Genomic DNA, 13,326 nt, shown 5'->3' with positions numbered 1-13,326 from the left:
GGATTTGACTTGTGTGTGGGTGCTGTCTGGTGTGTCAGTCAGGTGCAGGCAGAAACCTCTGAGAGCTCTGCGGCTTTCTCCTTTAAAGTGCAGTCTCACCTACCCCCACCCCATCACACACACCTACCTAGCTCCTCTCACAGACACCCGGCTCCTCTTTGATTCCCTCGCCCCAGAAGAGGCGAAGAGAAGAAGCCGCCATGTGAATTTTTGTTAACTGCTGATGTTACAATTACCTATCTCTTCATCCCTTCCTTTCGTATTTGTCGCGGGGGGAAAGGCAGAAAGCCGTGCAATCAGGGCCCAGCCGAGAAAGGGCCTGTCATGTCAGCCTTCGAAGTGTCACTTGCCTTCCACTAAATTGCCTCTCTCGTCTCCCTTCCATCCTTCCCTCTCGTCACCTGCACACGATTCTTCACAAAGAAGAAGGCACAGAAAGGGAGACAATTTTCTTTGACACGCTCTGTACCTGTCACTGGTTCACATTTGAAACATTAATCATTGTCCCTGATTAAAGCTAAAAGGTGTGTTTTTCCCCTCACAGACCCACCCTCCCATTTTCTCCAAGAGAATTTCACATGCCACATTTTACCCCCATTAAGAAGTCTGCCTGGCTGATGTGATGTCATCATGAGATAGATAGAGGTTATGTCCCAAATGGCACCCTATTCCCTACATGGTGCACTACTTTTAACCAGAGCCCAATGGCACTGGTCAAAGGTAGTGTGTTATATAGGGGGATAGGGTTGCATTTGGGACACAGCCAGACTGTCAGAAGTGGAAGCGATCAACAGCAATTTGAGCTGATCAGCGAGAGAGAGAGCCCTACTCTTCACTAGGTCTATAAAGCAGCACAGCACTTAGTCCTTATGCAATCAGACCTTTCTCTTTAGAGCATTGTCCTACTAGGAAACTAGAAAAGACCTCACCCCAAGAGACATACAATGAACACGCAGATAGACTGACGTGATGAGCAGATGCATAGAAGGAATAGATGGTGAGACTCCACTATAGATACATATTGCTCCCTCTCTCTACCTCAAGCTAAAGGTGTGGTTAATAAGACAGGCTTTCCTCCTGTGTCTCTCTTCACCGTCTTCCAGTCTTCTCAGGTTCTTTCACCCTCATCCACTACAGCTGCACCATCCCTCCCCTCCTCTCTCCAGTCTCCATCCATCCCTCCCCTCCTCTCTCCAGTCTCCATCCATCCCTCCATCCCCTCCTCTCTAAACTCTACATCCATCCCTCCCCTCCTCTCTAAACTCTACATCCATCCCTCCCCTCCTCTCTCCAGTCTCCATCCATCCCTCCATCCCCTCCTCTCTAAACTCTACATCCATCCCTCCCCTCCTCTCTAAACTCTACATCCATCCATCCCCTCCTCTCTAAACTCTACATCCATCCCTCCCCTCCTCTCTAAACTCTCCATCCATCCCTCCCCTCCTCTCTCCAGTCTCCATCCATCCCTCCCCTCCTCTCAAAACTCTCCATCCATCCCTCCCCTCCTCTCTAAACTCTCCATCCATCCCTCCCCTCCTCTCTAAACTCTCCATCATCCCTCCCCTCCTCTCTAAACTCTCCATCATCCCTCCCCTCCTCTCTCCAGTCTCCATCCATCCCTCCCCTCCTCTCTAAACTCTGGATTTTCTACTCTCCTGGCCACCTTCCCAATACACAGTTATATTGACTGTGGAACAACGTAGGGCATTATTCATCGCTAGGCTACACTAACAGCCTGGTCGCCCAGTGGATATTTCACAGCACCGTCCACTCTCATTTAGTATGAGATGATTTTTCACCTGTTCAGTATGGCACAGCTGCAAAGTGTACATTCAGCACCATCACAACCTCCAGCTTGTACAAAACATTTCATCAGCTGCTGTAGTTCGTCTTGTTCCACTTCCGTCAGATGTGACTAATATGAGAGAGATACTGCCAGCATTACCAGCTGGTGGAAACACACAGGACATTGAAAGAAGTGTATGAAGTGTAGGAGTGATATCACTCATTGGCAAAAATATTGCTCACATAACCTTTGACCCTTGGCCTTACAGAGCTGTCTCCTCTCTCCTACTCATGACCCCTGGAGCCTATTTCCTCCTGCCCTCCCGTCCCTCCTCTACTGCCTCCCTCTCACCAAGTCAGAGACCTGGCGTGTGGTGCTTGGGCTGAGTGGGCTGCTGCAGACTGCAGTAGATTCTCTTATAATGAATTCAGCCAGAGGGCCAGACTGTTAACGTTACAGCTGCTGCTGTACAATGCGCCGCTCCATCACCATCCAGTGCCAGTCAGGGCAAAAGGAATAGGAGGCAAGATTCCAATTATTTTATAGCTGTTGACCTGGAGCAACTGTATACTGGATGAGGAAAGGGATGAAGACTAAGGACAGATAGCTAAGACTGTACAGTATTTGTGGAAAAGGCATGTTTCATAATGGATCTGATTGTATTAAATTGAAATGTGTCTGGTTGGAGTAGAATACATTAGGCTTTTCTAAGCTGGTGGTTGGCAGAATAACTGTTCCTTCAGTGGAATAATTGACAGCATATGATATCCCTGCACGGCGTGGGACTCAGATGCCTCTATTTCCCCCTTCACTACCCTGATCACTTACCATATACACTGAGTGTACAAAACATTAAGGACACCTGCTCTTTCTATGACATAGACTGACCAGGTGAATCCAGGTGGAAGCTATGATCCCTTATTGATGTCAATTCGATCAGTGTAGATGAAGGGGAGGAGACGGGTTAAAGAAGGATGTTTAAACCTTGAGACAAAGGATTGTGTATGTGTGCCATTCACAGGGTGAATGGGCAAGACAGAAAGATTGAAGTGCCTTTGAACGGGGTATGGTAGTAGGTGCCGGGAGGTGCGCAACTCGATATTAGGAAGGTGTTCTTAATGTTTTGTAGACTCAGTGTAGCAGCACCAAGCTCAGTGACATATTCAGACTGTGACCTCTTTAGATCAACACACTCAGAAGAAAGGATTCAGGAAGGAACAATTGAGTCCCCCCACCCTCACACACACACACTCTCTCTCTCACACACACACACACACACACACACACACACACACTCTCTCTCTCTCACACACACACACACACACACACCCTCACACACACACACACACACACACACACACACACACACACACACACACACACACACACACACACACACACACACACACACACACACACACACACACTCACACACCCTCACACACACACACACTCACACACACACACACTCTCACACACACACACACAGTGTGTCTTGAACACATGCAGCATCCATCCATCCAGCCACTCCAGCTCTGAACAGATGGTAGTGGGAGCCATAGTAGTTGACTTGCATATACATCGCTGTGCTGTTCCAACCAAGACAGAGACAGACAGGCAGGAAGGGAAAGATGCTGTAGTAGCATATGTGCCTGTCTGTATCACGTCACTGTTTATAGCATGGAAATAACAGCGACATGGAACTTTTGTTATACCGTCTCTGAAATTATTCGACATGGCTCTATTTTGGCTGGCGTGAAGCCAGCGCAATTGTCAAACGCACACTCGTTTGCAATTTCTACCTGTTATAAAGCCGGTGCTCTTCTTTTTTCAAACCTTAGCGACAGGATCAGTCATTTAATTGTCTTGTGCTGAGGTGGGAAGGGTGGCAATGTCTGAGGTGTGTCCTTAAAAACGTGCGCCAAAGTGCCAATTTCAGTATGCGCTGGTGGGGATATTTTTCTCATTTCGTTTCATTTGATTAAAAATCAATATTTTTGTTGTCCTGCCCAATGCATTCGCTAAGCAGTCAAGACTATCAATAAAGGGTTTAGCTCGTGAGACCGCTTTGAATTTAGTTTTTTTTATCACCAAAGCTTTATTAAAAGGTAAAGTTTGACAGCAGCAAAACAGTGAGCCTAGATCCCCTTTTTATCTATGTAGGCTATTACATTATTTTAGCCAGCTGCTGTTATTACTGTGGATGTGAGTAAAAACCTTTTCATGTAGGCTATATGGCCATCATGGAACAAGAGATGAGATAATCCGATGACAATTGCTTGTTTCATTTGATTAAAAAACAAGTCCGTATAGGTTACCCTTACCCTATTATAGAGAAAGCTGGTTCAACAGCAATGTGTCTGCTGTCTTTCTTATCGTGGCCATGCATTAGCCAAGTAGCCTATCCATAAATCGTTTCTAGATGTCTACTCCTGAGGCTTATGCACCATTCACAATTCACGTGGGCCTACTGTATCTGCGGTGCATACTCCATTCGGCTTTTCAAAGAGCGCCTCTTGTCCGGTTATCAAAGACGTGCTCCTTCAATCGTATTTCAATTATTCAGTCCTATAATGCAGTATCAATGGTAGGCCAAGGCTATATCTTGGTTATTGAATGCCATTTAGTATGTTTTATTTGATGAGAAGTGCGATGCGTAAAGGGCTATACTCGGTGAAGCATTTATGACGATGTTGACTGACAACACTCCAAACGTATTGAACAAACACTGTATGTTTTTTCCCCTTCTTCTGTTGCCATCACTCGTTACCGTGCCCCAAGCCGAATTGGAGTTGACGACAACGATAATAACCGACAGAACTTTAGACAAACCCATGCAATATTAAGCCATGGAACGCCTTGATTGTCCGATGAGTGGCCAACGCCCTCCTCACACCTGAAACGTGTTTATTCATCAAAACCCAGCCCTTTCGCGCCACCGCCAGCTCTTGCGCTCATAACGGCTGTGGAGATAGCGCAAATATTTCTAACACACCCAGGGACCTAGAGCTCTACCGCCAGCGCTTAGATTTACCACTGTGTTAGGTTTGTTCAAATAGAGCCCTCAGTATATCTAGCTAATTAAATACTTATTCGCAAGAATCTTTCAAGTGAATAAGTAAATACATTCACAAACAGCTTTTGATAATCATAGCCAGCACAAGATAAGACTCCACTATACAGTATGTATTTCCCACGGTATTTTCTCTATAACTCTCATCTAAGCTCTCTCTGTAACATACAGTATAATGGGATTACAGTAGTAGATGCTTGGAGAAAGTGTGTCAGCAGTGCAACAGAGTTGTATCCATTTTTAAAAGGGCTTAGCCTCTCTCTCTCTCTTTCCCTCTCTTTCATATTCCAGTTCTCACTAACATGCAAACTCCATTTTCGATGTCACTACACTAAGGGAGTCGCATGGGAGCATTTAGGCCTCGTGGTGTGGGCCAACACAAAGACACCGAGCCCAGCCGCAGCAAAAAAAACTGTAATGTGCGAACCGTGTTTGGGTTAGCTCAGTTTCTTCTCCGGGAGGAGAGCAGCCTTCCTGCTGAACCCAACCCAATGCTCCACAGACCTCCAGCAGCACCAGTCCAAAGACTATGTTACCATACAACTAGCTACTTGATAATGCAGCCTAGTATGCCTTCCTGCATGGAGAAATACCATTGTACGCTGTAGTTGTACTCTGTAGTTGTCTTCTGTAGTTCTACCTCAAAGAGCATGGCTTGAGTAGCTAAGACAATTCCCCCTGCTGCACACTTAGCCTGTGCACTGCCTTAGAAAATACTCTATCTGCATTGCTTAGGTTTTTCTTCCTGCCAAATGCAATAGATGGTGGGACCAAGTTTGTACGAGATGAGTTGGTATCGATCGTTGGTCCTCCCCCCCGGCTCTAGACTAGAGCAGAGGACAACAGGTAAGAGGCATGGTACTCTGCTGGCGCTGTGAAGCTTTAAAGATATTTAGCTCTAATTAAGTTTCTCCTCTGAGAGAGAGAGAGAGAGAGGGGTCGGTGGATAAAAGGCTCCCAGCAGCAGGAGTGCAGCACAGTAATCAATCAGGTTCCTCTACTGTTAGTGATAGTGCTGCAGGTCCTACCCTCGTTCCCTCACAGGGAAAATGGCCACTCCTGGGCGTACAGACAGGGAGGAGTGTTATTCTAGAAGCCCTGACTTCACCTCAACCTGCCAGACTAGGATCTGTGACCAGTAGAGTGGGGGATATCCCCAGTGCCCCCAATGTCCTGTGTCAGAGAATGATTGCCGACTGACACACTTCATCATCTCACTTTTCTCAGTTTTAGGCTCCCTCAGCACCACTGGAGGAGAGATCTGAAAAGTAGCGTGCTTGGTGTCAATATTATCAGCCTCAAGCTCTTAGCTCTGCCAGTGTGTGCTGTTGTATGAAGGGTAACATTCAATTAACACCGGATTTTGGCATGGTATTACAGCAGGTGGCTGTTGGGCTACATGTTATGAATCTACTCTTTCAGCTTTTGGAATGAAAAGAGTAGAGGCAGACAGATGACCTGTGCTGAACTGTCTCAGCTCATCCCGCTTGACTTGCTCTCGTCTCTCGTATTGGAAAGCTTCTATTATTAGAGCATGATGGCTGGCTAGGGTGGATTGGTGGCCTGTTTCAGTCTTTTGGCGCATAAAGCATCTCAGAAGCTAATGTCTCTCTTTCCCTCCCTCTCCCCCCCCCTCCCCGTCTAAGGTGTGTAAGGTTCTGAACACCACCAGTATGAATTGCTTTGCTCCGTCCCTGGTGGCAGAGTACCGTCCAGGTCTGGACACGGTCAAACACGCTGATGAGTTTGGGTTCATCTTCAACAACGTCCAGACTCTGCTAGTCTATAACAAAACCATCTTCCTCTACTACCCCAACCCATACTTTGAACCTCTCAGCACCAACGGAGTCCTGGAACAAAAGCCCGGATCGCCCATCATTCTTAAGGTATGGCAGAAGGACATGGGATTGTCATCAGTCAGTCAATCAAAATGATTCATGAAAGTCTTTTTACAGGGCCTTTACAGTAACTCGCCTCGATTTTAGAAACCAAAAGAGGGTTTAGGGGATTTGACAGCTAACATTAAACTGCAGTTATGCCTGAGGTATAAACATCTTAGTATGACAATGTGTTCTACAGTATAACTGTATCATAACTGCTGTATCATAACAAACAATACATTATTTTAAGATTACTTGAGGTTTTAATAATCCCCCCCCCCCCCCCACAGGGCAGAAACCTGGTGCCTCATGCCTCAGGGGGGGTGAAGCTCAACTACACTGTGTTGATCGGGGAGACCCCCTGCTCTGTCACCGTGTCTGAGACCCAGCTGCTGTGTGAGCCCCCTAACCTCACGGGCCAGTACAAAGTCATGGTACGTCAGTCATGTCTGTCCAAACACACACACACACGCACGCGCGTACTGACACACACACAGCGGCTCACACACACACATCCTCTTCCTGTCTCTCTATTCTGTCTCTCTGTGTGTCGGAGTGTCTACGTAGAATCATTTCCGTAATGTTTGACCTGTAAACTCCATTATTCTGGCACGTTCGTGGTTGTTCTTTCAGGTCAAAGAGAGGGCAGTGTTACTGGGCTCTAGCCGTCAAAAGGTTCTGTTAGAATCCACCGCAATTATTTCTGCCAGTCTGCTCACTTATTGAGTGGAAGTCCCCAGAACTTCACTCTTCACTGTCCTCGATGACGGGGTGTGTTGGTGTGTTGCATTTGTGTTGTGTGTCTGCGTGTGTTTGTGTGTGTGTCTATGCGCTGGATGGGTTTATTTAACTGAATCTAATGTGTGTGCGTGCATGCCTGTGTGTGTGTGTGTGTTTCTGTGTGTGTGTGTGTGTGTGTGTGTGTGTGTGTGTGTGTGTGTGTGTGTGTGTGTGTGTGTGTGTGTGTGTGTGTGTGTGTGTGTGTGTTTCTCTGTGTGTGTGTTTGAATGTGCGTGATTCTCTGTGTGTTGTGTGTGTTTGAATGTGTGTTTCTCTGTGTGTGTGTTTGAATGTGCGTGATTCTCTGTGTGTGTGTGTGTGTGTGTGTGTGTGTGTGTGTGTGTGTGTGTGTGTGTGTGTGTGTGTGTGTGTGTGTGATATTCAGGTGCAGGTGGGTGGTCTCCATGTGTCTCCGGGGTCAGTAAACATCCTGTCAGACAGCCTGCTCACGCTCCCCGCCATCGTCAGCATCGCCGCCGGCGGAGGCCTCCTCCTCATCATCGTCATCCTCGTCCTCATTGCGTACAAACGCAAGTCGCGGGAGAATGACCTCACCCTGAAGCGCCTGCAGATGCAGATGGACAACCTGGAGTCCCGGGTCGCCCTGGAGTGCAAGGAAGGTGGGTAACACATTATTTAGATAGTCCATCTGTAGATGCTCTACAGAGTAGCAGGAGGCCTTCAGTGACATTGATATGCAACAATGCGTCTTGAAAAAATCCATAGTTATTCAACAAATCAACCATAGACTATTAGTTGCAACTCTCACAAACTATCGTATAGACTACGGAAGGTCAGTTGAGCCCAGAGACAACAAAGTAATGCAATTACATTGGAAACTGAAATCAAAATGTCTGTGACGAGTACAACAATTACGTTTGGTCCTCTTCTGCTCTACAAAGCTGTTTCTGAGACACTTTGATTGCGGTCTCCTAGAAGGACTAATGACTGAGCTAGCAGGCTGAGTTCACAGGTTAAATGACGACAGTGAGAGTGCATTGACTGGTCTCCACTAAGGCGTGGTATAATCACATGAAAGACACAAATGGGTACTTCCGCGTAGTAAGTCAATTACTGGTACTGTGTGTTGCATAGCGTAATATAAGGTATTGTGAATCAGGGTCACCGAGTCAGGTTTTGTCTGACACACAGTCTCTGCTACTTTAGTTTGCTCTGTGTGTGTGACCCCGATCGTGACACACTAAATGCACATGGTGCTTGTCTATTGTTCACACACACTGACTCGTTCACTTACACACACACACACACTGATAAACACAACGTTTTCCTGTGAACAGATCTGGAACGGCATATCATCTTTATTTCATGCTGGCATTTTCTCTATCACAGATGCACAGGAAGCATAGTGTGTGTGTGTGTGTGTGTGTGTGTGTGTGTGTGTGTGTGTGTGTGTGTGTGTGTGTGTGTGTGTGTGTGTGTGTGTGTGTGTGTGTGTGTGTGTGTGTGTGTGTGTGTGTGTGTGTGTGTGTGTGTGTGTGCGGCATGTGTGTTCTGGTCTGTGTGTGTTTGCACAGAGTTTGTTGTAAAGGCATGGCCTCGTTTAAGATTGTGAAGGCAGGCTTAGTTAAAGCCTGATAAATCTGTGTTAGTGCTGAACTTTAATGTCCTACACACATGCACACACTCACACACACACACACACACACACACACACACACACACACACACACACACACACACACACACACACACACACACACACACACACACACACACACACACACACACACACACACACACACACACACACACGCTCATGCACACAAAAACAAATGAGGGTTCATCAAGGGCTTTTTGGGAAGGGTAGTGGTTCTATGTGGAACCATACTGACTCAAATAACCCTTTGAGGCCTTCAATGGTTCTTTGCAGTTAAAAAAGGGTGATAAGTGATAACTAAAATGTATGGCCGGTGGGTCATTCTAATATTTTGGGACTTAGATTTCTCACAGCTCTTTTTGTGCAACCGTGAGCCATTCCAGTTGATCTAATCTGTTGTGTTATGCTATTAGATGTTACATATGACTATGGTCAGTGAAGGTGTCTTGTGAGAGACTCCCGTATATCCTTGTGTCAATTGAGAACGGGTTGAATAAGTCAGTAGTTCTCAATTCTCTCCTTGTGTTATGTATTCCCTCCAGCCACCCTGAACACAGCTTTACCACTCTGAATGTAGACTGTCCCAACATAAAGGATGTATAGAAGACGGGTTGATGTTTATTGTCATGAATCTGGCCCTGGAGGCAGAACTGAGCGATTTCCGATGGGTGGTTACAGCTGCAAAGTCAAAATTGTCTGTATCGTAAAAATTCATGAACATTTTTTATCGGTTTTTGGTTTTAATTTAGGGTTAGGTTTAAAATCAAGTTTTATGACTTTGTGGCTGCGCCAGCTAGTGACCACTCTGCAGAGCTGCCTCCAGGGCAAGATTCATGACAATAAATGCCAACCTGCGTATAGAAGGCGGGACATACAAAATAAATAGTATACTAGAAGGGTACATCCTCCAAACACAGGAGGTTGGTGGCACCTTAATTGGCGAGGACCCGTGGTGATGGCTGGAGCTCCGTTCCAGCCATTATTATGAGCCGTCCTCCCCTCAGCAGCCTCCTCTGCCTCCAAATGTCATTGCCTCGTTAATCTGAGTTGTGTCAGGGCGGTGGCAGAGTAGAGGAGTTAATAGTGAGCTCTATGTCTGTGGGGCTTTGGGCTGTTGTTGGGCCCAGCTGGGGGGAGTGAGCAGAGCAGCACATGGCTGCATGGGGTTTACAGAGATAAAGCCCTGGCCACAGTCAGACACACAGGCCAGGAGACAGGCCGAGAGGTCATGTTTAAACCAGTAGCTGTGGCCAGGAGGAGCTTAGTGCCCCGAGGGTGGATTTAGAAGGGCAGCTATAGGTACCTGGGTTCCACACCAGGGGTCTGAGTCTGAGCCCTGGGCTGGGGTAGCAGGGGGGCTGAGAGGGTAGGTGGGAAATATGGCTGTGATTGGCTGTAGAGAGGCTAAGGGGTCTCCCTCAGGGCAGTGCAGGACTCAGTCAGGATGGGGCCAATTAACCACCTCTCACCTGCAGCTGCTAACAGCAGGGGACCGACACACAGGAGCTCAGATACTGTACAGTACAGCCAATTTACTGGCCACCGGAAGGAAATGTGTGTTTGGGGGGGGGGGGTGTTATGTGTGTGTGTGTGTTTGGGGGGGGGGGTTATGTGTCTGTGTGTGTGTGTGTGTGTGTGTGTGTGTGTGTGTGTGAGTGAGTGAGTGAGTGAGTGAGTGAGTGAGTGAGTGAGTGAGTGAGTGAGTGAGTGAGTGAGTGAGTGAGTGAGTGAGTGAGTGAGTGAGTGAGAGAGTGAGAGAGAGAGAGAGAGAGAGAGAGAGAGAGAGAGAGAGAGAGCTTTTCTTCTTCCATGAAGTGTGTCTTGGGTTCAGTGTCAGGGTCACCATAGATGGAGGGCGTACATATTTATGCATGTAGATGTGCTCCATAGTTTCAGGTAGATTTTAAACTAGCAGGTCTGGAATCAGTTGATCTATACTAACAGCCCTGCTCATGTCTGCTCTGTCTACCCCCCCTCCCACCAGCCTTTGCTGAGCTGCAGACGGACATCAATGAGCTGACAAGTGATCTGGACAGAGCTGGTATCCCTCACCTGGACTACAGGACCTACGCCATGAGAGTCCTCTTCCCTGGCATCGAGGACCACCCTGTTCTCAGAGAACTGGAGGTACGGAGAGACTGGAGGGGGGAGAGAAAATGGAGGGGGGAGTGGGAGAGTAAAAGAGAGGGAGGGGGGGGAGAGATAGAGACGAGGAAAGGAGGTAGATTGAGAGGGAGGGAGGGAGGGAGGGAGGGAGGGAGGGAGGGAGGGAGGGAGGGAGGGAGGGAGGGAGGGAGGGAGGGAAAGTGAGAGAGAGGAATTGGGAATTGATGGAGAAGTGATAAAGGAAGAGGGAAGAGAGAGAGAGGGGAAATGGTGAGAGCTTCAACATCACTCCCCTGCGGCATGCCCTCCATAAGCACCACAGTGCCCAGAGGGAGTCTGATACCGGTATGCAGCGCTGCCTCTCTACCCTCTGGCCTCACACACACACAGACAAATACACACACACCAGCACCACACACAGCACACATAGACACACTCACACTCACACACAGGTCCCAGTACAGGGTCCTGGCACGCGTCTATTTCACCCACCAGCAGCTCCTTCATCAGGAGTAATGATGTGGGTAATGTCCTGTTCACTGGCGGCCATGGGACCCACCTCCTCTACTGGGGATAAACTGACTGGAGCACACTCAACACACTCACTCTGACTGGAGCACACTCAACACGCTCACTCTGACTGGAGCACACTCAATACGCTCACTCTGACTGGAGCACACTCAACACGCTCACTCTGACTGGAGCACACTCAATACGCTCACTCTGACTGGAGCACACTCAACACGCTCACTCTGACTGGAGCACACTCAACACACTCACTCTGACTGGAGCACACTCAACACGCTCACTCTGACTGGAGCACACTCAACACGCTCACTCTGACTGGAGCACACTCAATACGCTCACTCTGACTGGAGCACACTCAACACGCTCACTCTGACTGGAGCACACTCAACACGCTCACTCTGACTGGAGCACACTCAATACGCTCACTCTGACTGGAGCACACTCAATACGCTCACTCTGACTGGAGCACACTCAACACGCTCACTCTGACTGGAGCACACTCAACACGCTCACTCTGACTGGAGCACACTCAACACACTCACTCTGACTGGAGCACACTCAATACACTCACTCTGACTGGAGCACACTCAATACACTCACTCTGACTGGAGCACACTCAACACACTCACTCTGACTGGAGCACACTCAATACACTCACTCTGACTGGAGCACACTCAACACACTCACTCTGACTGGAGCACACTCAATACACTCACTCTGACTGGAGCACACTCAACACACTCACTCTGACTGGAGCACACTCAACACACTCACTCTGACTGGAGCACACTCAACACACTCACTCTGACTGGAGCACACTCAACACACTCACTCTGACTGGAGCACACTCAACACACTCACTCTGATTGGAGCACACTCAACACACTCACTCTGACTGGAGCACACTCAATACGCTCACTCTGACTGGAGCACACTCAACACACTCACTCTGACTGGAGCACACTCAACACACTCACTCTGACTGGAGCACACTCAACACGCTCACTCTGACTGGAGCACACTCAACACGCTCACTCTGACTGGAGCACACTCAACACGCTCACTCTGACTGGAGCACACTCAATACGCTCACTCTGACTGGAGCACACTCAACACGCTCACTCTGACTGGAGCACACTCAACACGCTCACTCTGACTGGAGAACACTCAACACGCTCACTCTGACTGGAGCACACTCAACACGCTCACTCTGACTGGATCACACTCAACACGCTCACTCTGACTGGAGCACACTCAACACGCTCACTCTGACTGGAGCACACTCAACACACTCACTCTGACTGGAGCACACTCAACACGCTCACTCTGACTGGATCACACTCAACACGCTCACTCTGACTGGAGCACACTCAACACACTCACTCTGACTGGAGCACACTCAACACGCTCACTCTGACTGGAGCACACTCAACACGCTCACTCTGACTGGAGCACACTCAATACGCTCACTCTGACTGGAGAACACTCAACACACTCACTCTGACTGGAGCACACTCAACACACTCACTCTGACTGGAGCACACTCAATACGCTC

At 48.2% G+C, this 13,326-nt stretch overlaps 1 protein-coding gene across 4 annotated transcripts in view; it reads left to right on the top strand.

Moving 5' to 3' along the window:
* The window catches only part of LOC120060669 (plexin-A2-like), a 265,104-nt gene that overhangs the window by 214,655 nt on the left and 37,123 nt on the right, over positions 1-13,326 (top strand). For 3 of the 4 annotated variants that reach the window (XM_039010062.1, XM_039010063.1, XM_039010061.1), the window contains 4 exons: positions 6,506-6,745; positions 7,030-7,173; positions 7,905-8,139; positions 11,122-11,264. In XM_039010062.1, coding sequence (XP_038865990.1) covers positions 6,506-6,745; positions 7,030-7,173; positions 7,905-8,139; positions 11,122-11,264 — 762 coding nt within the window. Of the gene's footprint in view, positions 1-6,505; positions 6,746-7,029; positions 7,174-7,904; positions 8,140-11,121; positions 11,265-11,695; positions 11,702-13,326 lie in introns of all 4 variants that reach the window. The other variant, XM_039010065.1, reaches the window with a different exon arrangement.

The sequence above is a fragment of the Salvelinus namaycush genome, chromosome 16 (genome assembly GCF_016432855.1).
Source record: "Salvelinus namaycush isolate Seneca chromosome 16, SaNama_1.0, whole genome shotgun sequence".
Classification (NCBI taxonomy): domain Eukaryota; kingdom Metazoa; phylum Chordata; class Actinopteri; order Salmoniformes; family Salmonidae; genus Salvelinus; species Salvelinus namaycush.
This window is presented reverse-complemented; position numbering and strand designations above follow the sequence as displayed.